Source organism: Melospiza georgiana, chromosome Z, assembly GCF_028018845.1.
Source record: "Melospiza georgiana isolate bMelGeo1 chromosome Z, bMelGeo1.pri, whole genome shotgun sequence".
NCBI lineage: Eukaryota > Metazoa > Chordata > Aves > Passeriformes > Passerellidae > Melospiza > Melospiza georgiana.
The window spans coordinates 43,749,561-43,776,200 of NC_080465.1; the positions used below are offsets into that span (position 1 = coordinate 43,749,561).

Sequence of the window (26,640 nt, forward strand, 5' to 3'; positions counted from 1 at the left end):
TCCTAATTATAAACCAAACTCAGGTGTGGAATTCCTTTACATGGAATGCTGCGGGTGCCAAAAGTTAATGCAGGTTGCATAATGAAAGGATTCACAAAGTGGAACAAAAATCCCTCAAGAATTATTATTACATCCAAAATCCCGGCCTAAAGATTAAGAGCAGGCCATGGGGGCCACACAAGAGAGGTGTATTTATGTGCTTGCCCTCATGTACTTTGTGCTATATAACTGCTACTCTCAGGACAATGAACTGGACAGATTTTTGGTATGGTCTTACACAAGATGTGCTACCAAATTACTTTCAGTTCAGAAGAGGCAAATAAAAAATTAACAAAAGAGTGCTATATGGAAGTACATTCATACAACTTTTATTATATTAATCCCTGTATGCAAGGATTAATATAATAAAAGTTGTATGAATGTACATACAACTGACCTCATTCAGTATCCCATGTATACTTCTGATTTAAAACAACATTTATGTTAGAACGGCAGCTCTTCCAGAAAAAAGCCCTGTTTTCCTACATATTTTTGCATATACTTACAGCAACCTTCTGCTTAATTCATTAGTTCAGCTATCCAACTGAAAGGGTCAAAATTTCCACCAAAACTAAGTAGATTATCACAGCACCATAGCATATCTCAAGTAGAAAAGGACTCATGCGGACCATAGACTCCAACTCTCTTCTCCTCACAGGACTACCCCAAACTAAACCTTGTGACCAAGACAGTTACGCAAATGCTCCATGCGCTCTGACAGGCATGGAGCTGTGGCACTCCCTGGGCTGCCTGTTTAGGTGAAGAGCCTTTCCATAATGCCCAGTGTGAGCTTCCCCTGATGCAGTTTCGTTCCACCTGCTCAGGCCCTGTCAGCAGTCACAGAGAGAGGGGATCAGCACCAGCCCCTCTGCTTTCCCCCTTGAGGAAGCTGCAGGCTGCCCTGAGGTCACCCCCAGCCTTCTCCAAGCTGAGCAAACAAAGTGACCTCAGCCACTCATCCCAAGTCTTGCACTTGAAGTCTTCCTGCACCTTGGTTGCCCTCCTCCCTATGTATATATGACTCAGATTCAGGTTTAACTATGATTTCACAAATCCATGAACACCATAAGTAATTTTTAGTACATCCTCTAGTTTACTTAGAGTGCTATTCTTTAAGGAGGTGTAGAATAAAGCAATGATAATATTAATTTGGACTAGCAATGACTTCCAATGCACAGATCAGTGTGTGCAGATAGGTCAGTTATTTCCTTAGGGCTGTTTTTTCACTTACACCAGAACATAAATCAAGAGGACAGTAATTGAAATAATGGATTCACAGAATCTGACAATTCACAGAATTGAAATCAGAATCTGACAACTACAGTATTTACTCCTTTATTCATACCATTTTAAACTTTAGAAAAGTCCCTACAATTTACAGAAATGTTACAAGATGACAGGTGTTGCCATATTGAGGTGTGTCCCAAGACAAGGTTACTAACAGAAGATTCAACATAAAACAGAAAAGGTTAACCAAAACTTCTTACTTGGCCTGGCAATCTGTTTTGCACTTCACTTCACTTCCTAAGCATAGGGAAGATCATAAAAAATGCTGCAATGTGCTTAGCCCTGTTTTATTCCTCCACACCTTTCATAAAAGCTCTCTGACCTCATTCAGTATCCCATGTGTACTCCTGACTTAAGAATCATTTATGTTAGGAGGGTAGCTCTTCCAGGAAAAAAAACTGTCTTCCTGCATATTTTTGCATACACTTACAGCAGCCTTCTGCTTAATTCATTAGTTCATCTATCCAACTGGGCAATGATTTCTGGAGGTGGAAAATAGGAAGCAAAATGTTTTCACATTTCTACCCTTCTGATCAATGTATGCTTGAGAATCAATCATCTGTTTCTTGGCTCATATAATCCTAGTTACCTACCAGAAACTTATCTAAAATTAAAAAATATGAATTTATCTGACTACCATGAAAATCACAAAAATGTCTGAAATCCATTTATTTTCTGTACAACTCAAAACCTTTTAAATTCTTCTTCTACTGCTGCAAACCAAAACAACTTCATCATCCTTTCATGCCTGCAATGCTACATGGTAATAGAAGAAAAGAAGGGTTGATCCAGTTTTACTGCATTTTACAGCTTTAGGTGCCTATCAGAAGCTCTCATCTTCCTGTGTGGAGACTATAAATCCACTTTGTTTATCTGTTTAAGTCTTTTGATGTTTTCAACAGTTTCACTGATAATCTCTAAAATATTTAATGTTCAATCAAGAGCAAATAATAGAAAAAAGTTTTCCTAATGCAACTAAAACCAAAATTAGTACAGGCAACAGCAAAAAGCCACTGCAACATGGTAGGAGGGCTGGAAAATTCAGACCCGTAAGTTTCTTTGCAAATATTTCCTATGATTCACTTCAATTCTTTGCTTTTTACTTTGCTAAGCAAATAGTCCAAGTACCACGTAACTGTTATTTATAAAAACGGTTGAGGATAGTCCCCACCCACATTGTGCAAATTCACAAATCAAAGAAAATAAAACGTACAATCTGACCTGCTTTTTAAATAAAGGCTTGCTTTTAAAGTTAATTTAAAACACAAATTTTTGGTAACATTTTATTAAATATAATTAGTTTCAGAAGTGTACACCCATTCAAACATTGATATCTAGTTTTTAACTGTCAGAAGGAAGAAGATGAACTAAATAAAGTGTAAATCTTCAGCCGTGATTTAAAGAAGGACTATACATATTCTATATCAATATTAATGGTATTTTGCAGGTCTAATAAACATAGATCAATTACTCTTCCCATTCCTCTAGCTTTCCTTCTTTCATCCACTGAGACCAGCTCAAGCAATTGGTAGAAACTTAAAAGTATGGCAACATAAATAGAAAGTACATCTAAAAATAAAATATACTCCCTTCAGTGTATGATTAAGATGATGAAAATGACTGATGTTGAGAACAAGTTTTCTTGGCTGGTAAGAGATCAAAGAGTACACAGTTCTCTCTAACATGCCACTTAGCAAGGTCCTGACCACAAAACTTAAAGTGCCCAAAATGCTTGAAGCATGCTGTATTTCTGTACACTGTGGTCTACAATACAAGCATGTGGGGAGGCAATGTTGGGTACTGAGGAACAATTTTGGAGAAAGACAAAGGAACGTTAATTTATTATTTATTTGTGAGCCAGAGCCCTGACCAAAGAGTAATCTGAACAGCTAAGTGAATATCAGAGTGGCCATGCCTACAATTTTCCAATATCCTACACAGTAACAAAAACATTCTTTTATAAGCAGCTGCATATAATCAGTGTCCTTTAAGGAAAACAGAAGCAAATGAAGCTTCTACCATTATTTCTTCATCCGCAAAACAAGGATGTTAGAAGTTATCTACCTTTCTCAGTACATTTCCCAAAGGAAAAATGAAAAATATCAGCATTCTCTGTAGTTAAACTTCTATTTCTGATAATATAATGTAGCAGCAGTATGACAAGGAAAATAAACACAAAAGGCTCCAAGCTTAACTGCAACCTGCTTGACAGCAAAGATTGAAAAGTCTGTATTAAGAAAAGCCACCAAACCCAGGGTGAATTAAGATTTTAGGTGGCTCACACTCTTTGCAGTCTAAATAAAAAATACATCTGAACAAATAGTAAACAGGTGCTACTGCTTTGCAGGTGTAAATCACATTAAAGAGCATTCAGCCCAAGTAGAAATATCATCATTATTTCCAGGGACACAAGTGTATGGACATATTACGCTGAATGTCTCAATAGTTTGCAGCCTTGCAGTTTGTAGCGTCTACTGCACAAAGAAATTCCCTAGATATTTCCTTATTACTAAAATTTTTCTCTGTAGTTCTCAAGATGACTATTTCAGTACAAAATTTTGTCTGGCTATGCAACATTCCCTAGAACATTTTTGGTTACTCCACTCCAGTACTTGAATAACAGATAACAGGATCCACATAGAGCAAAAGTTTACTTCTCATACCACATGACCATGTAGTTCAAGAAACTAAGCAACAATAGGAAAAGAGAGAAAGATTCTCACGTGGATAGAAAAGCACCTAAAAAACCAGGAAACAAAACCAGTTTCAATTTCACACTGGAGAGACCACCACTGGTTTCCTAAAGGAATTTGTGCTGGCACATGTAGCACTAAACATATTCCAAATGACCTGGAAAAGCAAATGAACAGTGAGACAACAGTCTGTGAATGATGACAAGTTACCAGAAGCTGGCTGCGAAGGATGACAGAAGGCCTCTATGAGGCTGGGTAGTAGGCATTAATATAGTTAGTGATTTTTAACATAAAAAAAATTATAGGTAAAATGATGCATGTGTGAAAAAATAATCTGAAATTCATATAAACATATAAAATGATGGACTTTGTGACTCTCGTAATCAAGAGTGAAACCCTGGAATCACAACAGATTGAGCTGACACTTTTCGAGAATTATGTCAGTGTTGTACAAAAAGAGAACTGAGTGAAAGGAATTATTAGAAAAGGACTTGTTAACAAAGCAAAAAGCCCCATGCAACTGGAAAATTGTAGTTTTGGTCTTCCAATCTCAAAAACAAGACTGAGAAAGTTCAGAAACCACTTGCAAGGTTAGGTGGTATGCAATCCCTTGTGAGTAGAACACCTCTGGTAGATGTACATTCTAATGAATTAAATTTGCATTTTCGAAGGAACTCCAGGGACCATGTTGCTTCTGCTCCCTCCTATCCTGCATAACATTGGCCAAATGCAATCATATATCAAAACTTTATTGTTTAAAATGACAGGGAATATATCATTTAAACATGCAGGCCAAATACTTTGAGTACTTTGAACTTACTACATAGTAAGTAGTAAGTTATCTCATGAAGTATCCTGAGTGAAATCCCATGACCTAGGTAGTTTTTAATATTTTTCAGGGTAACTTCAGCCTCTACCTGGCCTAACTAGATATCACCTACAATACAGAGTGGCACTACTGCACAGCATGTAGCCACAGTGAGGAAAACTCAAACATGCTGAAACTCCGAGTGAGACATAAATTCTGTACTTAGGAAATTCATTGTCTGCTTTGGCTGGAAATGGCCATGTTCCAATGGGACAACATTATGTTTTCTGAACAAAATGGATTGGTGTTTTATTTTTTGAACCACACCAGAGATGTTTCACAGAAAATCTCCTTGTTATTCTATCACTTTTAAAATCTTTTAATTACATCTCAACTATCAGAACAGCTAGGACAACTCTCTGAGCTGCCAGTCCCTTGACATCCTTAACTCCAGGTTATAAAGGTGATAAAAGAGATTGCATTTTATCAGTAAGCACAATTGTCACTCAGACAGCAATGCAACAAAGCCCTGTTTGTGTTCAGAGACTCTTGGGGGGAACCATTGCAAGCGCTCATGTTGTCAGGCTTATCTCAACCAACAGAGGCTGAAGGAACACACACAGAGCTACAGGCATGACAAGAAGCTCCCATCATGAGTTTCTGTCAGACACAGCCCCAAGAGCGAGGGACACAGCCATTACAAGACTGCACCACACAGCAGACAGCAAGAAACTACTGAACTACAGAAACTAGCGCTGGCTGTCAGGCAGCTTTGGGGAATGAAGTGGCACTTATGCATATGTTACAAAAAAAAAAAAGATATTGTAAATAATTTAAAATAATTCAATCTTGTGCATACTGGCTATCATCTCACTGAAGACTCTCACTCTTAACAGACAGGCTTTCAAAAGGTAGTGTCACCTGGCAATGGTAAGTCCCAAGGCAATAAATTAAACGTTCAAATTCTGCTGAGATTAAACTGTAAGACATTAAAAAATTTTCCTTATTTTGTAAAAATGTTTTTATTAGAGAGAAGTGAACAACTCCATATATCTTGCAGAGTAGAATTCTGCTTAATAGTTGAACCAAACCATGCAGACTACTTCCACTAGGACTTAAAACCAACAAGCAGTAACGAGTATTATTTCCATAGTAAGGTAATGTATATGTCACCCTGCCTCTTGTGATCTGATTAGTAGGCTATAAAAACCGCAGAGGAGATCCCCAGACAGAAGTCTGGGACTGGCAAACCAAAACTCACTTATATATGAAACGTAAACAGAAAGAGACTATTTTCTAGCATTTTTATTATCATCTTCAAAATCAACATACTGTTTTAATAATCCAGTGAATTCCTATTGTATCCACCATCTTGTATGTATTGCCAGAAAAATGGCAATTGAATCATTCTCCTATCACTTCCATTAAAAGAAAAGCTTCTTTTCTTAGCTAAGTTATCTGATGCCATTATCAAGATTTAAAATTTTAATTTACATGTTGCCCAGTGAAGAGAAAAAAGAAAATCCAAGAAATTAAAAATATCACACATGATTACTTTCCTAACAACAGACAATGCAAAATCCTTATAATCATCTTGCCCGACTTTTGTGCTACAATGGCAGAAGTGTAGGTAAAAAAAAAATTCAAAAACTTTCTTAAATATTATCAAATTCCACATAAAAATTACCCTCATGACAGCAGTCTTCAGCCTCTTAGAAATCTCACCACACGCATACACTCAAATCCTGTGTGATTGGCAGGCTTCCCATGCCTTACTAATGCTCAACTGTGGAACAGTGGGAAGTCAGTTAGAGCTTCAAAAAATCTACCCTGAAACAAATGGGAACCTTTCCATTAATTCTGCTGGGCTCTGGTTCAGACTGGTTAAGCATCAGCAGTAACAAACAAGGAATTTACACCCTACCAACTCCTCTTAATCAAATAAATGAAGCTAAATTCCCCTTCATCCATACAGTTCAGTAGACACAAAATGTTTTCCACAAAACAGTCATATGAAAGGCTTTTTGTTGTAAATTTTTTTTTGTTGTAAATTTGCATTTGCAACAAACACTTCTGGCAACAACACATAAACTTCAATCAACTCCTCAAATATAAGTGATTCAGAAATCAAAACAAAAGTGCCAATACATGATTTACTAATTCTCAAAAGAAAGAGTTTAAGAAAATAGGAACACACAATGCCATGAATTATACCAAAAACTGAGCCTTATGGATAAGGAGATGAAAATTAATTCCAGAGTAATTTTCCCTGCTCCAAAACCCATGTCACCATGCACTGAAGTTCTAAAAAATCAAGACAGTGTTTACTTAAACATATTTCCCTGCAGCACTGAAACAGCAGAATGAAGGCAGACCTCAGGTAACAGGTAACCAAACACTTTGTCCTTTACATGAACATGGAGCCACAAATGGAAACACAAAGTCAAGAAATGAACTATAACTTTATTGCAGTAAAACTCAGGGAGCCACCCAGTAACTCTTCTTTGTGGTTAGCACTGCTTTCCACAACCACATCTTCTGAACTTTCCTCCAACAGCATTTTTCCAACTGTCCAATAGTTTTCTCCCTGAGGAAATTCCCAGGCCACACCAAGAGCACTAACCAACTGAGTTATTCCCTTTGTTACAAACAGTTCTTAACAGTGACCTCCCATCTTCCAGGAAAGATTTCTCCCCAGCTCTGTGGAAGTCTGTACTTTATGTTTCACATCATGTAATAAATACAAATATTATTAATGACAACACAGAAAATAAGTGATGGCATGACCGGATGGGTTTGGGTTATTTTGATTTCCATTAACACCAAATTTGTACATAAAACTTTCAATTTATATAAGAAAGCAAGGAAAGTTAGTGAGTACACCATTTGTAATGAATTCTCAACAATCTACTATCCTGAAGTAAATCTTACTTCAATGATATACATGTTTTTGAAACATTCAAGAAGCAAAATATTCTGTAGGCACAGTGTGGTTTTCATTTGCAAGTGATCTGGCCTACAGTTTGATTTGCAGACAGTCTACAAATACTTTACAAATACTTTAAATCCCAGGTCTCTACATTACACCATAAAAACCAGAATGGTACACAAAAAAAAAAAAAAAAATCCCGATTTCCTTTGGTATTTCCCAGTTTTTAAGTACCTGGATCTGGGGAAGAGAGAAAATGTTGCAGGAGAGCTGAATGAAGGAACAAAAGATCAGAGAAATAGCTTTCATAATACTCCATTTCTAGTGAAGGCCACTTCAGCAGTTAAAAATTGGTACCATCTACATTGTTCATCTGCACACAGAATATAAGTAGTATGGACCTACAAATTGTGTCACAAAAATGCCAATGGATTTCCATTCTGTTTTAATTTCTTGGCTTTATGTTTTCAATTAAGCACCAACATGCTTTACATGAACATGAGATATTTTTTTTCCCTTCTGAATTTCAGGAAACAATATATTGAACATGACTGAAGTTTTTTATTATAGATTCTAGACCACAGGTTACAATATCAAGAGAAGTGCAAGTACTACATTTTTCATTTCCACTTATGAATATTGAATCAAGTCTCTTACATAGCCTGAAAATCTGGACTCTCTCTAATGTAGTAATATAATTTATTACTAAATTCCCTAAAATCTTAAACCACTCAGATGAATTAACTTCTCACCTACAAGATAAGACTACATTTTCAAAGAAAATTTTATGAAGAAATAGAAAAGCTAAAAGACAAAGGTTACAGTTAATATTTTTTACAGTTGGAAGATAAACTTGGACTTCATATATCTTTATTTATAAATATAAGGTTTTTTAAAATGCCATATTTGTTTGCTAACAGCATGAAGACACATGACTGTTCTCCAAAAATTTATAACTCTCCATTTATAACTTTCTCTCCTCTACAGCTACAGAAGCAGAAAAAGTCTTTAACACAACTAGAAAAAATTCCCCAATGAAAATTTTACCTTGACCATAAACAGAAAACTCTGCACTGTGTTTCACTTGAATTAACTATAAATTTGGTGGTGCTATACTGCAAGTTTAGTTTTAGCCTTTTATACAAAGGAAACTTCATGACAAGAATTACCTTTTGCTAGACTTGATTCTGTGCAGCAGCCTGTCACTTAGTTTTCATCAAGAAATGCACAAGACAAAGCAAACTCCTTCTGGTGTTTTAAGAATTTCTCCCTATTGCTTTGGCAAAGAGCATACTGTTATCTTAGCATTAATACAATTCATATTCTTCCAGCAGCTGATTTAGCTTGTGAATTTGGCTCCCCTCCAGCAGACTGCTCAGTCAACCGAAGTATAATCAGCTCTGGCTAAAAATGCCAGTCTCACTATGATCCGTTTGATACCCTCCAAATTATCATAAGGCCTTTATTAATAACTGCTGAACTTCAGCAAATCTCAGTCAAAGAACTCAAAAATGAAATTAGAGTAACTTTTCACAAAAATGCAGCAATTGTTTTTAATTTTGTTGGATAATGTTACAAATGTATAGACTGTTCTTTCTAAGGAAATATTCTTTCATAGGATATATGATTTGAACCAACTTCATCGTATTGTCTCTGAATTACCTCTTACTTACACAAGTAAAATCTTGGGAAGGGATGGAGAAATGGGAAGAGATGGAGAAGCGAGCAGGAAAAAAATGTTATGGATACTTATCGTAACATTCAATAAAGCCAAAATTTAGAACTTACTGTATTTTCAAAAAATACACACAAAAATACACATTTAGACTCTTCATAAACATAGTGGAAAAGTTAAATATGAAAGCCCCAGCAGGTCACTTAGACTGTTTTAAAGAAAGTATATATAAGAGTATCTTGTTTGGGAAAAGACTGTTTTTGTTTAGACACTGCTTGTTGTACATTAACAAACCTTTAATTATTATATTCATTAGTGCTTCTTAGACTTTGGCCTTCTTATGAAGCACCAAAGACAAAAAAATCTCATGGAAATCAAAGCTCAAAATTACAAGGTAGCTTTGAATAGCACTGTTAAATTAAGTAACATTTTCCCTCTTCACAATATAAAACAAACACTTATCAAAGGGAGAGCGGAACAAGTCCTTCACAGCTATTTCTAGGCCTGCTGCAGTCAGTGGATTGCTGGTTTAGATGATTGTCTATACTACAGCAGACAGAAAATTCTCCTCACCAGAAAGAAGGTCTTGCACATATTTTGAAAAGGCTTGAAGTCACTTGAGGCACCTTCTTCCATCTACACTTTTATGTCTTCACCCAGATAAAGTAAATTCATTTTTGCTCTTCTGCTCAGTCTTCTAAAGCCGACAATTTTTCCTTCATATTTGTAGTGAATAAAATACTTATTCTACAGTGTTGTCTGAAAGATAGCTCATAGACAGTAGAAAGTTATTTTTCTATTTCAGTTATAGAAATAGAACCTTTATATTGGCTTATTCCATTTATAAGGTGCATTTCTGAAGCTACACAAGTATCTGTAGTTCTGATGCCTTAATTAATGTGAAAGTTCATGAAATAATGCCAGAAGGAAGAACAATCTTCGTACAGCCACTTTGAAATGCAGATGGCTCTGTGAGCTTACAAGACCATTGCATGTATGTACTTCGTACTGATTCGTCTTTTTTTGAACCATGATGTGTAGAGCAATTATTTCACCTCAAAAAGGAAACTCTGGAAATGTCAAGAGCTCTTCCAACCTACACTGTGACAATGAATTAACAAAGAAATAAAGGGCTTTGCACCTCACTGAGGAAAGACATTTTGTGACCTTTCGCTGCTTTATGGCAATAATGGGTTTTCTACAAAACTCTGAGTCTTTCTCTTATTTTTATAAAATAAAAACATTTGAGGAATAGCCTTGACCTTAATCTTGGGAGAAAGAACAGAATACTGATCTTAAAAAGAGGATGAGCCGTGAGACACTATAACTTCCTGACATCTTGTTGACAAGGAGCAGAGCTGTGCTGCACACAAACTTATACAGTGAAGCTCACCTATCTTAATTCACTTAGTTAAATGCTATGAAGATCTAGATCTAGTATTATTACTTCTAATGCCATTTTTATCATAGCAACATTTGATTCCAAAGGAAAGATTTATACTAGAATATCATATTCAGTATCTCACCTTTCAAAATACATATTATATTTAACTTCAACAAGAGTAGACATTTCAAGCATTCGCCTTTTCTTTTAGAATATATTATTTCTTTTCAAAAATACCACACCATACAAACAACTGAGTTAAATCCAGAATCATTAAGGGCAGCAAAAAATCCCAGGGCACATCATCTAGGTGAATCACTTATACAGTTACTACATTCTTAGATAACCACAGAATAAAAAAAGAAAGTTATTCTAAATAAGAACAAACTTAATATTATAGTCTAGAATGTTAAACATTACAAAAAGAGACAGAAAAAGGAAATGTTAAACTTTCACTTCCAATGGGAAAATAAGGGAAACAAAAATCAAAATCTTACTTTTCCTAGGAAACAAATTTTTACTGATTGTACAGAACTTACGACTTATTGAAGAGAAGTCCTGTTGTGATGGCCTTATATGTGAAACACCCTGCATCACTGTAAGAATGCTGTGTTGAAGGTAAAGAGAACTGAACAGCTACTCTAACAACCTGTGCTCTGTTAAAATATTTCAGGTTTAAGGCTCAGAGATATTTAATTTGAAAAATGTAAGCTACCATTTACATCAAGACTTGCATAAAAACATAAAATGTTAGCATTATGTGCAAATAATTATAGAAGACAATGAAGCATAAAAAAGCAGTTTAGAGGGATTTCTGGATTGATACTGTCATGATACTTGCATTACACACCTAATCAAGTGACCTAACATTTTGAAATTCTAAAAAAGATTATCTACATCCCAGAGGAAACATGGAGATTAGTATTTATTAGGCTCACCAAACATGCAACCCTCTAATATTAAATACTGCAGAGATGGATGGTTCATGCTAAGATGCAGATGGGCTAAGAGCCAAAGCAATGCAGAACCACAGCCCAAACTTCCTGACAGTAAGAGCTACACCCCAGAAATTCACATAGCTGACAGCTAAAAGAAAAACACCACTTATCTCTGATGTGAATGGTAGCAGAGGTAGCTGGAACAGCAGCCTCCCATTAAGGAGTGGAGCTGAGCTCTGCCCAAAATTGGCAGGTTAGCATAACACACACTGCATGGAGTGGCTGAGGGATCCAGGGTCCTATGTTGGCAACTCCTGCCTTACAAACTTCCAGGGGGTCATTGCAATATATGATTTTCTGTTGGGAAATTTAGCTGATTATAGACTGGAAAAGTACAAGACCGTGGCTAATTCCAAGTTCTGCACCTGCTAGATAGTGTGTCCTTGGGCCTAGCTGTAGTATGATAACAAATAGTGAAAGAGACATGAGAAAAGAGAGATGTAACCCCTAAGGAATGAGGAAGAGTTAATGGTGTAGTTTAACCAATAGATTGCTTGGCTTACAGAATATTCATAAGCTTATTATTTGCTGTATAAGTGTTTGATGCTTTTTTCAATAAACTGGACCTGTGATGAACCATCTGGTGTCCTGGTCCCCTTCCTACGACAATTTTCTTGAAATGGGAAGATGACAGAGTCCAGAAGGTTAGCATGCACATGTACAATTTTGCAGAAAAATGGTAATTGGGACAAGCAAAGATTTTGACTCGAGAGTAGATTCTGTGTCTTAAGCCTGTCACAGACAGGAATGTATGTATCCCATTCAACACCCACCCAGCACACTCATCCATGCATCTTCTGCTGCTACTGACTAGCTCCATTATGACAAACCCCTTTTCCCACTTTATTTTTCTTTTTTTTCCCCTTTTTGTTAAATAATTCTAAACAACCTAGATCATCAGTAAAAAAACTGGAGAAAAAGTAATTTCTGTCCTACAAACTCTCAGGAATCATCTTTTACCTGGCCAAAATGAGTAATAAATGGGACATAGAGGACCCTGGAGTGTCTACTCCTTAATTAAGATGAATCATTATGGTATATGTATGGATATAATACATAATGCTACAGGCATTATAATACAATTTTAATATCCACAAATGACATATCAGTCCCAGAAGAGAAAAGATTTCCCTATTGTAATATATTATATGTTCATTCTGCATAGAGCAGATCTAGCCCTTTATAAGCAATTATTTATTTTGGCAATTATTAGCGCAATATATGAGGTAATGCCTTCTTTCAAATGTCAAGGAGAGCAATGTAAAAACTGATTAATTTTGCTCTAGGCAAATAAAGGCTTGGAGGAAAATCACAAAATGTTTTTACAAGTTCTCTGTTTTGGATGTCTCCCTCTGAATAGACATATCTTCTAAATAAATTGACTACAATTAGTAATCCACACTGTAATTATGCCTTTGAGTTTTAGTTTACGGTTAAGTCTGGAATTTTAAATAAAGGTAAAAGTTTTTTCAGCCTAATCCAATGCCACCCAAAAGATATTTATTTTGAATACATCTTTCTAATTTAAATAAATTCAAGTTATTTTTGAAGAGAAAATGATGTTACACATGTAGTCCACAAGATTTTGTGAAAGTCACCAAATTTATTAATAAATTTAGCAAGTCAGATTAAAGCTAATACAGTGTGTACTGACAGATTCTGATTAACAACTCTGAATTAAAGGGTACATTTCCTTTCAGCATGTCATTTAGTTTTGATTCTCAAAATAAAATTGCCTTCTGTGTGATATAAAGTTTCAATGCTGCTTCAAGACGGGCCATCTAGCAATGACTGTGGTCAAAAATAGGTTTGGTTTAGCAGTTAGGGGAATTGAGACTTAAAACCAATTGGGTTTTAATTTAGCTGAATCACCAAAACTTGATGAAATGCCATAAGGCTGTTTAAAAGATGAGATCTTTCCCAATGGAGGGGCTGATGTCATCCTCACAGCTGCCAAACCATCAAACACTTGGCTATGTTTTTATTTTTAAGGAAAAATTCACAAAAATGGGACAAAACAATTTTGATTCTTTTCTCTTCAAATGCATGTAAATCTGGTTTTTTACTTATGCAATTTTTAGGTTACTTTATGCATTGTATTTGTGCTTTCTTAACCTATACATTACAGAGAAAATTATACTTTGAACATAATTTCAGCTTTCTGTTTTTAATTTTCTTATTTTACTACTGAATCCTTAAACCTAACAGAAAATATGGATGTTCCAGACCCAAATCTGAAAGACAGTAAATTTTTCATAGCAAATTTACATAATGGTGAACTCTCTAGTAAACTACAAGTCTCCACTGAGATCAGGCAATTGAGATGTATGTTCATCACTTCTGAAAAAAATCAACAGTGTGATGAAGAAACAATCAGAAAGATGAACGCAATGGCTTTTAGTAGGGAGGGAGAGAAGCAACCATCTCTGAGGTGTGTGGGTCCAGCTCCATCTGCAGAGCTCACCAGACTGGTTTAGCAAGGCTCAGCCAGAAGATGTGGTTTCCCACTCCTTCCCCATGGGGTTCTTGTTCCAGAAGCAGCCAGACTAGGAGGGTTGCCTCCCCCTCTGCCTCCCCTCTTCCAACCACACACCCTCCTTGCCCCACCTTGGGTTGCTGCTGGCATCCATCAGCCCCTCCAAACTGCAGATTCAACCCACATGACAGAGGAAAACCAAGCTAGCAAGTTGGATCAGTTCACAGAGGTATCCAAATGCCAAAATGAATGCAAAATAAGCACCAAGAGTGTGTGTCTGGGAAAGGGGAGGGGAGAAGGTAAAGCTCATCCCCAGCAGAAACCTGTTGGATCACTTAATCATGTATCATGAAACAGAAACCTCACGGTTTAATTTCAGAGCCAAAGGAATCAGTCTCACTTGTCCCTCAAAACTCCTTCTAGTCCCAGTCTTTGTGCCAAAATGAGCATTTGGCTATCCAGCAATACATCCAGAGGGAGGAAAAAACAGATTATTAAAATCTGAACCAGTATACTGACCTGGTTCATAGCCCAGCTCTGTGAGGAGTTTTGGTGACCCACGAGAAAGGGGAGCAGTGGTGAGGCACTGTGGGAGGCAGGATATCCTCTGTGGTAGCAGCAGCAGCCTACTAGCTTGAACTCCATGAAACTACTGCCTCTGGCTGAGGTTCCTAACGTGGTCAGAACTGATCTCAGCTAGTGAGTCCTGTGGCCAGACCCTCTATCTGCTACCAACCACACACTGATCCTCTGCTGCTCGTCACACAGCTACAGGGCAGGTTGATTCAGCTCACTGATGTGGTAGAAACCTTTCCTCCTCTTTTCACTGGCTACCCAAAACAATCTGAAAGCTGATCTAGCAGAAAAATCATCTTGTTACCATGTGATTTCTACATCTAACACAAGTGAAGGAGGAAGGATAGAGGAAAGGGAGAGGACAGGCTGGCCATCTTGGCAATAGCTCACCACCAGAGAGGCTTTCCAACCACCAAAGGCCACAACCCACCCCTCTTTTCATCCTAGTTTTGGAGATCACATCCTAGTTTTTTATTCCACTGTATGCTCTTACGTGAGTACATAGTTGCAGGTCTGCACCACATACCAGATCAGTTTGTAAAGAGAAAAACTTGCTTTTAACTCCAACCACTCCACTGGGCTGCCACAAGTCAGAGGGAGGCTACAGGCAAGGTCTGTGGCCAGGGAGAGAATTGCCTTTTTTAGCACTAAATATGAAAAAAAATGAAGTTTAAAACACTGTCCATGTGTGTCAGACCACAGGAAAAGTTTATATTTCAATGAAAGAAGTCTGCCTTCTGAAAAAGATGATCTACTTGAAGGAGTCAGTGAAATAAGACCTAAGCATTTTTTTGTAGAATGGAACTGCAGACAAACTATTTTACAGTGTTTTTCCTCTTGTGCTCTTTACTATTAACAATAGGAGACATGCAGTACTTGATAAAAGACTACTGCAGGGCTACAGTGTTTGCCACTGGACATCAGGTCCTGAAAAAAGGTAAGCAGATGCTGATCGGCAGATTCATCAGATCTGCTGGAGTAAGGCCAGCTGATGCTCAGAGATCAGAAACCAGCGCTCAGTCTGAGAAATTGAATATACACTGTTACCCCACAAGTGGTAAATAAACACACAGCCCAAGGTCAGTGCTAACAGACCACAGCAGCAGAGACATTGCTAGCTCTGCAATTAAGACATCGCGTCTTACTACTTTAATTTAACATGCTGTTGAAAATTTGGCTGTAACAGTTGACTGGTCACTAAACTAATTAATGTCTTTTGCACAAATTCTTCCTTGAAGAAGTGCTTATTTTGGTGTAAAAAAATCTGAACAGAACAAAGCTCAGTTTTCCTGTTTCAGTTTAAAACCCCTATTAATTACATAAGGCATCCCATTGTTCATGCTACTAACTATATATATATAAAATAATATTTTTCTGATAGAGATGAAGATAAATGCATCCATTAAATAAAAATATATTATGGTGAAAGAATGTATACATTATAGACAAAACCACTCAAGAGTTCAGGAACACTGAACTTGCCCTGAGTGCAGGTAAAATAGTAAGTTAATGCTCCACATTTGCCCAATTACAACAGTACTGTCTTCTTGCCTGATTAACCACAACAACCTGAAAACTCCTTTTTTGGTTACATTTAACAGAATCTTGATATTTAATTGAAAAAGAAAGTATTAGAATAATAGCAATATTTCATCTGACATCAGATGATTTAGGCAATGTGATTTTTCAAAGCAGACTAGAACAACAGAAAAATATGCATAAACCAGAGTTTAGAAAGAACCCAGCAAAACCTGCAAACATGCATTTTAGCACCATAGGCAAAAGAGTACTCCACTGTCAAAAAAGTTATGACATGGAAACAAAACAGTCAAGGAAAGAGCAAGACTGCAGAGTGACACAGTTAATCATCTTGGTGACATAAAGAGTGCATGGACAGTTTAAGATACTTAAAAAAAAAAAGGAAACCAACAAAACATGAAGAGAACCATGACTGCTGAAAATCTGAAATCCTTGTATATTCCAAGTTTTGTGTCTCACTAATCTATTCATAATAGAGACACTAGCATAATTTTTCTAGATATTAATTCTAAACTTATTATTCAGTTTCAATAAATGAAAAAGAGACAGCAAGTAAAAATCAGCTGACTTACATACATATCCAATTACTCCTAATAACTCAGTCTTAAATAGAACTCAGGCCTATTAAATAGAAATTTTAATCCTTATATGACAAAGCATAATTTCACTAGGAGGCACAAAGTAATTTGCTGAAAGAATAGGCCTGTGCTGAGAAGAGACAGGGAAACTCTATATGGTGCATAAGAACATGTTGGCAAAGAGCTCAATTTTTGTTTTTAATTACTGCAGTTTTGAAAGGCGCATAAAAACATTGTAAATTTACAGGCATGCATATAACCTCCTCTGTTCCTGATTCTTCAAAACTGCATCTTATGCAGGAAAAGAGTCACACCAACTACAGCTCCTGACCCCCAGCCCCACTCACCCACATTTCACACAATGCACACAACTAAGGACGCAATACATGTAGCAAACAGTGAATGATCATCAGAGCACTGCATCGTGGAAGCAGTTTAGGGCCACATTTGCTAAGAGTTCAGGTTCCTGAAAGTTCCTTTGCTTGTCCCCCATCTGCTTAATCCAGGAATTTGTCTATTCAAGCAACTCAATCACAGGCTATTCCCACAAGGAAAATACTGTCTCTGAAGTAGGCCTGAGAATACATCACCAGGGCATAACATTGTACAGGAATTCTGTGACTCACTGAGCATTTTCTGAAGGGAAATTGGAGTAGCTACACCTTAATTCAATCAGTATGTAGGAACTATCTGCAGGCAGTGCTGCCCAGTCAGCATTAGATAGGGACAATGTTGCTCCTTCTCAGAAAAGAGTCACAGAACCAGATGTGCATGGCACATGGCCATCTTACCCATTTCCATCCAGTTATTGCAGCACAACATGTATTTGTCTTGCAGGCAACAGATCGCTGTCTCCATTGCACTACTTTTTCTCTGCCTGGATTTACTTCTTCATATAATGAAATACAGAAATGCTATAAAAACACTGGAAGGGACCTCTTCCAATGTTCTGTATAAAAAAAATGTCTGCCTGAAAAGCTTGTAGGCTTTAGCAAACTAGTAATGTTGAATCATAAAACAGATGGTGCTTAAAAAGAGCTACAGAATTAGCAAAGTTCAGCTCCAATTCATGTGATTGTGGCATTAGGGATCCAACCCACATGATTATGGAACAAAAGCAATCACACAGCTTGGAACTTCTCAGTTCCTCACAAACTCAAGCTTTCCATTTGCAAGGTCATATTATACAGTTGTATCAAGATGTATTAGGGCGAGCAGTTCATTTGGAACTTTGGAGAGAGGGTTTGGAAAGGGTTGTTGGCAGTGTGCCTCACTGTGCACCTCAGACACACAGCTGCTCCTCAACATTTCCATGTTCCAAAGTACTTTATTCATTACTCAGCAGTGTTTCAGAGCTCTATGAAACAGGAAGCCCATGCTGATCACGTTGAAGAACGTACACCATCCAGGGAATGATGTTTCTGTATTTTAAGGCTATTTACTTAGAAACAAAAGGCATCCTACTGTATTTTGTTTCACCTGGAAGAAAATACTTCACTTACGGAAGACAAGAAGTCTTCAGAAGGTAAACTGTGTTTAATAAATCTTCAGCATACTCACATGGGAAATCGTCCACAAACATGGGGTCTATATTATGCAGCAGTTCCACTCTGGGAGAAGGTCTTCCTTCACTAAGAGAGATTTCAAAAGGAAAGGTTAATCACCTTCTGTAGCTTATTAGGATTCTGCATCCTTTATTTTAATGCTTTTGTCATCTTAATAGTGAGTGAGCTCATAACTTCGAATTTATTACTATCAACTTTAATCTGAATACTCCTTCTGAGCAGCAACAACCTTTGCCTCTACAAGTTTTCCCTAACTTCAGTGGTGTTTATTTAGATTATTCATAAGTTTACTGAGTACAGAATTGGCCCTACCAAAGCAGGGTTTTACAAAAACCAAATTTAAGAGTCAAATTTCACAGCATAAGCTGGCATAGCACTTGCTATGCTCTCTGCTTATCTGAACAAGTGCTGGAAGCGTTATGGCTGGGTGCCACAAACATTGCTATCCCACAAGAAAACCGCCTTTGATTTCTGATTGAGGTCACTAGGATTATTTAGATACATATAATCTTGTTGTGTTACAAAAGAAAATAATCCTTCATTTTCTAGCCATTCAGTATATAGAGATGGTGAGGAATAAGCCTGTGAACTTATCCATAAATTTTCTTACCTAAGTAAATCCCAGACCTAAAAAACTGAGTAAATGAAATTTACTCCTTATAAAGGGCAACATGAGTAGGAAGACATAATTAGAAAGAAACATGTCTACACAAGGACACGACAATAACTTATTATTTGACAGTGAACCTAAATACATCCTCTCAAAAATTTCCAAATAATTAAAATTGCTTTTTCTTTCATTAAGGAGCTTAACTTAAGACACAAAAAACTCAAACAGGGCCCCTAAGCTTCCTGACATTAAGAATAATAACTCAGGTAATATAAAACTCATTGGAGACATAAGAAAAATTATAGTTAATTTAACTATTTAACTATTTTATAGTTATTTTGTATATTATTAAACAGTATTTACCTGTAAGTTAAATTTTGCAGTAGCAAACAAAATAATATTTTTCTGTTACATTTCTAAAAACATTTCTGGATGATACATTTTGAGGGAATACCAAACTATCAAGAAGAACTAAAAGATTAAATGTATTCATGTAATATAGTATTGTAATTAATACAGAGGAATTACATTCATTAAGCTACAATTTTAGTAATTCAATGTATAGAAACTGCCACAAAAATGGGTTTTCCCAAAGTGTGGGTGAAAGGCTAACTGTGCCCCCCGCCCCGCCAAGTGTATATAGTAGTCACACTCCTAATTTAAGAATGCTTGGCCTTCTTTAAACAAATTTTATCTTAGATTTAATAAACTCTATGTGCTCCATTGACAGATGTGTTCAAGTGTGCCTTTCACCATCTGTTCATAGGTAACAGTAACAAGAACCAGTTAGCAAAAGTTAAACTAGGTTTCAAATTTATAGCCTGTGATTGACTCTGCAATAACTGCAAAAACTGGGAAGGTTTTCTTTCAGTTTCTGAGCTGTATCTACATTTTACAGAATATTTTAAAAGAAAGAAACCACCAGAGTTATGCTAAGTAACCCAGTATCTTCTACCAGAGTCAAATACAGCACAATTAAGTAACTTCTCATCTCTATATATTCAGTATTCCTACGGTGCTGCTCAGTATTCACACAGTGCTGAGTGACCAGCAGGGCAGGGAGGGGATTCTGCCCCTCTGCTCTGCTCTGCTGAGACCCCACCTGCAGGGCTGCATCAGCTCTGGGGGCACAGCACAGCAAGGACAGGGACCTGCTGGAGGGAGTCCAGAGGAGGCCACAGAGATGATCAGGGGGCTGGAGCACCTTCCTTTCTGGACAGGCTGAAAGTTGGGCTTGTAAAGCCTGGAGAAGAGAAGGGCTCTGGGCAGCCCTCACAGCAGCATTTCAGTGCTTAATGGGGGCCTACAGGAAAGACGGGGACAGACTTTTTAGTAGGGCCTGTTGTGACAGGACAAACAGTGATGGTTTTGCACTGATGGACAGTTGATTTAGATTGGATATAAGAAAGAAATTTTTTATGATGAGGGTGGTGAAACAATAGTACAGGTTGTCCAGAGAAGTAGTAGATGATCCATCCCTGGAAACATTCAAGGTCAGATGAACAGGACTTAGGGCAACCTGATCTAGTTGAGGATGTCCCTGTCTAAAGCAATGAGGGTTGGCCTAAATAACCTTTCAACCAGCCTATTCTATGATTCCATATGAGTCTATGATTATGCCAAATATATTCATAGTGTTCAAGCAGACTGAAGGTAACTTCCTTTATAAATTTTAACATGGACAGTGGATATTATATACTAAACATGGCTATTTACATTACAGCTGATAGAATGAAAAAAAATAAAGATTATACTTGTATTAATGTAAGTTTTTCATGCAGCAGTTGCCATTATTATTGAATCCATCTTTGTTCCGGGATAGAATACTGTTCTTAGTACCTTGGTTGTGATTTATATATAATCATCAGATTTACTCCCTGAAGCTTATGGCGTCACTGCATTAAGCTCCATGGAGCTACTACAATGGTACAGCACTGCTTTTCAGTTTGAGTGCTACCCCAGTAATTCTTGTTGTACAGAGCATGGATATTCATAACCAGCATATATCACAAAACAATACCCAAAGAATTTGGCATTGCATGTTGAAAACACCACCTGCCTCACAGCAAAAAACATCAGGAAAACAGAAAAAAACATTCTGGAGACAGCAGATAGGAAATTTATGCCTGTAAAAGAGATCCGTTTCCCTGGAAGTGCTTTAACTCTGCCCTCCTTTCCATTTGCAAAACCCCCCAGAGAGACAAATGCAACTACAGATTCACCTTGGCAGATGTTCTGCAAGAGTATTTTGCATCAGGAATATAGTCTAGCCAGGAGAGCTACAATAACAAAGCAATAATATTCTCTAGGGAAACCTGCCTTTGTATTTTAGTAACTGCCTGGGTAACCATATCTAACAATGCTTTAATTTTAGAATATTTATTTTTAGACTTCAATATCCTAATACGTCATCCCTCCCCCTAAACATAAGGAACTTTTTATATTGTCTGGTTATTATTCTACCCTGTCAGATGGTAGAATAATTAAGATATGTCCTTATTATTTAATTAAATAGCTAAAAGCTGCTGGTTTTCAAAACAGTCCTCTATGTAAGAACAGCTTAATGAAAGCATGTGGCCTAACTTCAGTGATGGTATGAGAATCAGCTAGTTCATTCTTCTGATTTGCAAAGTTCTTAAAACATACCAAAAGCCTTATTATTCCTTAGAGATCACAAACAAAGATCTACAAGCAATCTTTTACTTTTGTTTTTAAACAGCCAGAAGGTGTCCTTGGCAAGGAATCCAAGGTTTTTCAGGGTAAGTGTGTTTGTCTTGCACAAAAACATTCTCAGTGTCACTAAGCAAAATCTGAGTCTTTATAACCTTGTCATTTTCTCTAGGTCTTATTTTTAATGTTTTCCTAAAATGATTATATTTCAGTATATGGGAAATGAACATACTCTCAGCTTTACACTGCTCTTTCTTCTGTATTAATTTATATCACAACAATGATTTTTTTAAAAACAGGTGTTTGGTTTCTAAAATAAATGCTCCCATTCAGTAGAGAAGAATTCAAGCTGATCTTACTTCATTTACTCCACCCAATCAGTTATGATATTTCAACATTATAAAAGATATTTCAACATTATAAAACTTGCCTTACAAAATATATAAGTAAGATTTTAAACTCTCTGCTTAATAATAAGCTTTGAGAAAATAATAGTTACTTGTACTGTATTTAATCCTGAATCTCTCAGTGGCTATCAGACTGTGTCATGTGGTCCACAATTACATTTTTCTGTTAACGCAAAATAAATACTTTCTCTGAGCATGGACACACTAGATATTCAGTGCTGAAAATAAAGATGTATCAAAAAAATGTATCAACCAAAGAAAAACTACTTTGCCAAGTGTCTTTATTTCAATAGAGTAGTAAGCATCTGGAGAACAGATGTTTCTTAAAAATGCAACTGCCTTTTGTGATACTTGCTTGGAAATATGCAGTACAATTTAGACTCCTTGACTGGTTGCATTTTAATACCATTCTTGCTATTCTCAACTGCATTTTTGTAAAATCTATCAGCGATATTATCACCATATTTTCAAAAATTACTTGTAATACATACAGGGTTTTAGAGCTATATTGCTGTCTTACCCATGATAACCTAAGGCAAGATAGTAGGGAAATATACTATGATTTATTATTTATTTATGAACCTTTATAAAATATTGATACCTGAGACTGGAAAGATCTGACAGCTATCTAAAAATGGGTTGACACAATGACATCATGCTAAGTTATTTGCAAAAAGAAGTGAAAGACATCAAAGAGGAAGTTACACTTCATTTCAAATGTACTTGGAGAAAATAAAAATTACATAGTACCGGTTTAATTACATGCTGCAACAAAATTTTGCAGAGAAAAATAGTCCAAGATAGGTATGGATGGAGAAAGAGTGGTAAAATCTGCATGTGAAGACAACATCATAGACATGAGAGCAGGGAAAGGGCTCTTGTAACAACCCATGTTAATGACAACCTAGACCAGCACGTCAGCACAGCCCCAGCACATCGAGGCCAGTTCCACTGGACAGGGGCATCTGGAAGCTAAGCAGCGATGGCCCTCAGGGACTCACAGAGGTAGTGAGGACACAGATGCAGTATCAAAAGGACACAAACAGGCATGACTGGAACCCCTGTGCAGTTGCCAAACCTACGAAGAGCACTGAAGAAGCTTGAAGGACTTCACACCTGGCATCCCTGGACCTTTGTACCACAGCAACAGATGCTGGGCCCATGGGTTCACAAACATCATGGTGTGGGGATGCCAGGTGGATGGCTTGAAATCCTCTGCCTCTGTGTTTCGCTGGGCAGACTTTGCACAAGTACTTAATATTAATTGTTGTCATGTTAATGTGATTCCCAATTTGGACTACCAGTCATTTAAAGTCATGACAGAAAGTTCATCTTGGTCTAGAATTTCAGAAAGCATTTAAAAATTTATGTTGAATTTCTGTTTATTGAATATATATTCCTATTTCTATAGTATATTATATTTATACATAGCTATTTTCAGTAGTATAAGATTTATTATAAATTTTTGCATGATGTGATTACACTTTTAGTATTACATGAACATCATATTAAGAACTCATTTTTAAAATACTGATCATTAATAGACAGAGATCACTGAAATAGATTAAATATTTTTTGACTCCTGATAATATCTGCACCATCCCATATATTCTTTTGAATACCTAAATCAAGGTTCCAATTTTATGATCTTTTTCCTTTTGATTACACACATATGAACCAGTAGGCTCAGGATTAAAGTGTCCTCCCCCCAGAAAAAAATCACAAGAAGCTTATGCATTTATTTATATTAGACTGTACTGAAAAAAAAGAGATGTAAAACAGTGATTGATTTTCCTTTTTCAAATGAGTTAGAATCTTAGCAAGTTATGATTTCATTCACTATGAGTCATTTGGTCCCAGAAAAACAACATATTTGAGCTTTTCATCAGATATCACCAAAAGGGCACTATGTCTTCATTGTTTGCTATCCAATATTCAAGTGACCTTTTGAATTATGGTCATGAAATTTAATATACTCATTTATCCCAATTACATGAGAAAATCATGTGAAATTTGACATTTTGGCTGCAAGGTCAGCCAAGGAATAGCCTAACAGTTAGAAAACCTGACTTGCTACCTGTCTAGACAGAGACCCTCTCTTTGACTCACCCAAAAACACTGGTAGTCACCTGTTCCCTGGCAGTGCCAGTAAAGATTGCATTCATTCCCTTTACAAAGACAGAAATGCAAATGTCAGCAGCGTGCTGGCACAGTTGTACTTATCCTTCCCCAACAACTCTCCTGCTGATGTAACCTGATCTGAGAAGATGAATCCATTGCAAAAATACATGGTTGAAACTGAACTTGAAGTAGGCAGGAATTCTAATGGTAGCTGGAAGAAAAGTCTATGGTGTAGGTGTACTCTGGATCTTGCTGATGCAAAGTTTCCCCACAGGAACACTAACAAAGTAAAAGACTTTACTTTTTCTGGCTGGATGGGAGTCTCCATTCCTTCCTGGCAGTTAATGATCCTTGGCCTCAATTATACATATCGTTATCTTCTTCCACTTGGGAGAGAGCCACACAGTACACCTGGGCACAAGGCCATGAGCTTCCTGTAAACTCCAGCTACTGCAGAAAACCACCACTTAGCTCTTTAGAAACACAGGCAACACTAAGAATTAAATCAAGATTACCAGCTTCAAACAGGTAATGTTACAGGTATAGACAAACCAATTCTGAACTCAAGACATAGGGTTTAGTTCTGGGAAGGTGTAGGGGGTATGGTTTGGTTTTGCTTTTCATTTTCACTCCAAGATCCATATAGATTGATCCATGGATGGGTACATGGGTTCAAATCTGCCTACTCTAACTCTCAATTTCTCATCTCAGTCCCTAACTCAGACAGCACACCTGCTCATGCTTGTTTAGGAACTGCTTTTAACTCTTGCAATTCCCAGTCTAGGATACTACGACACACAAAAAAAGAAGGGGAAAAAAGGTGATAACACACATAATATAGTATGATCTACCTGCTATAAAAGCAGAGCAAAGGCTACCAAAAGAAACAGAACACCAATCTTCAACTGAATTGTGTGTAGGAAATGGAATTGTTAGTCCTTTTATTCTGCTTTAGCAGTATTGAACTTTCCATCCTACTTATTTTTATGTGAATTGAAACTATATTCAAAGAACTACTAAAAAAATATATCCTCTAAAAAGAAGAGAACAGGATTTAGCTCTATCAATGCATACATTATATGCAGCACAGAAAATGAAGAAACGAAGGAATTTAAACCAACACAATTTTTGCAAAACTAAAGGCTGGTCACAGAACTTTCAAATTCTGCAGAAACTTAGCTTTTAAGGACTTTGTAATCCTTTTTAGGGGAATAAAAGAACATTGAAATAACCCAGCTGGAGCTATGTTGCCTCTTTTTCCAGTCATCTAAGCATGTCTGCACTGTGCTTTTGAGTATTTCAGCTTGCTTGAATCAGTCACACCATCACAACCTTCAGGAACCAGCTCAGGTGTACTTTGTACTCGATCTCAAAGGCTTTTCAAGACACTGGACAGCATGACACAGGTCTATGCAAATGGTTACTCTGTGAGCCAGCCTGACAATTCCTGTACTGAGCTAACAAACCATCAAAGTGGGATCCATGTTCAGTGAGTTTAATGTCTGCACAGATTTCCCACATGTCCAATTCCAGATGCGTACTGCAGACACACCTAACTGAGCTCTGTAGAGAGCAGGTTTGATCCATAAAATTTACTAACTTGTAATCTAGGCTGTGCAAAATCAGTTAGCCTACTTCAAGATCACAGAATGTTCTTGAAGAAGTACACATGCCTGTGAGCTGTTGTGTTCATACTGAAAAATTCAAAATACCAAGTTAAAGCTGTATGAAGGCTTTGCATCTGCAACCAGAATTCATTTGCTACCTGGATGATTCTCTCATAGATAGCACAATTGACTGCATTTATACCTTCCCTCTTTTACAGGAAATGAACAGGTTATATTTCCCTCCCATTCCAGTTCTGTTTCCTGGGCTGATTAACTTCTTCTCATACCAGAATGATGACATGGTGATTTGACATGAAAGTTACCTGATAGCGCTCCAAACATCAAAGCCATCCAAAGGCTTAGTGCCATTGGTATGTCCACCGGCCAGGTGTACCAGCGTTGGCAGCCAGTCAGAGATATGGATGAGTTCATGACTTTCTACACCTTTTTGTTTCAGCAAAGGACTTGCAACAAAGCCTACACCTCTCACTCCTCCTTCCCAGAGGGTCCATTTTCTCCCTCTCAGTGGCCAGTTATTCCCCCCTGCTAAAGTTTGTCCTCCATTATCTGAAAAACAAATAAACAAAAAGAATTCTTGGTAAGAAAGAAACAGAACAATCCTCCCCACAACACCTTTTTATCCATTTGAAAAAATATTTTCACAATACAGCTGTGTCA

The 26,640-nt window shown here is 36.9% G+C and overlaps 1 protein-coding gene across 1 annotated transcript in view; it reads right to left on the bottom strand.

Annotated features, from left to right (window-relative positions):
• Positions 1–26,640, bottom strand: part of ARSB (arylsulfatase B) — a 62,538-nt gene that overhangs the window by 5,691 nt on the left and 30,207 nt on the right. The window contains exons 5-6 of the mRNA XM_058043740.1: positions 26,286–26,529; positions 18,543–18,613 (exon numbers count right to left, since the gene is read on the bottom strand). Coding sequence (XP_057899723.1) covers positions 18,543–18,613; positions 26,286–26,529 — 315 coding nt within the window. The remainder of the gene's footprint in view (positions 1–18,542; positions 18,614–26,285; positions 26,530–26,640) is intronic.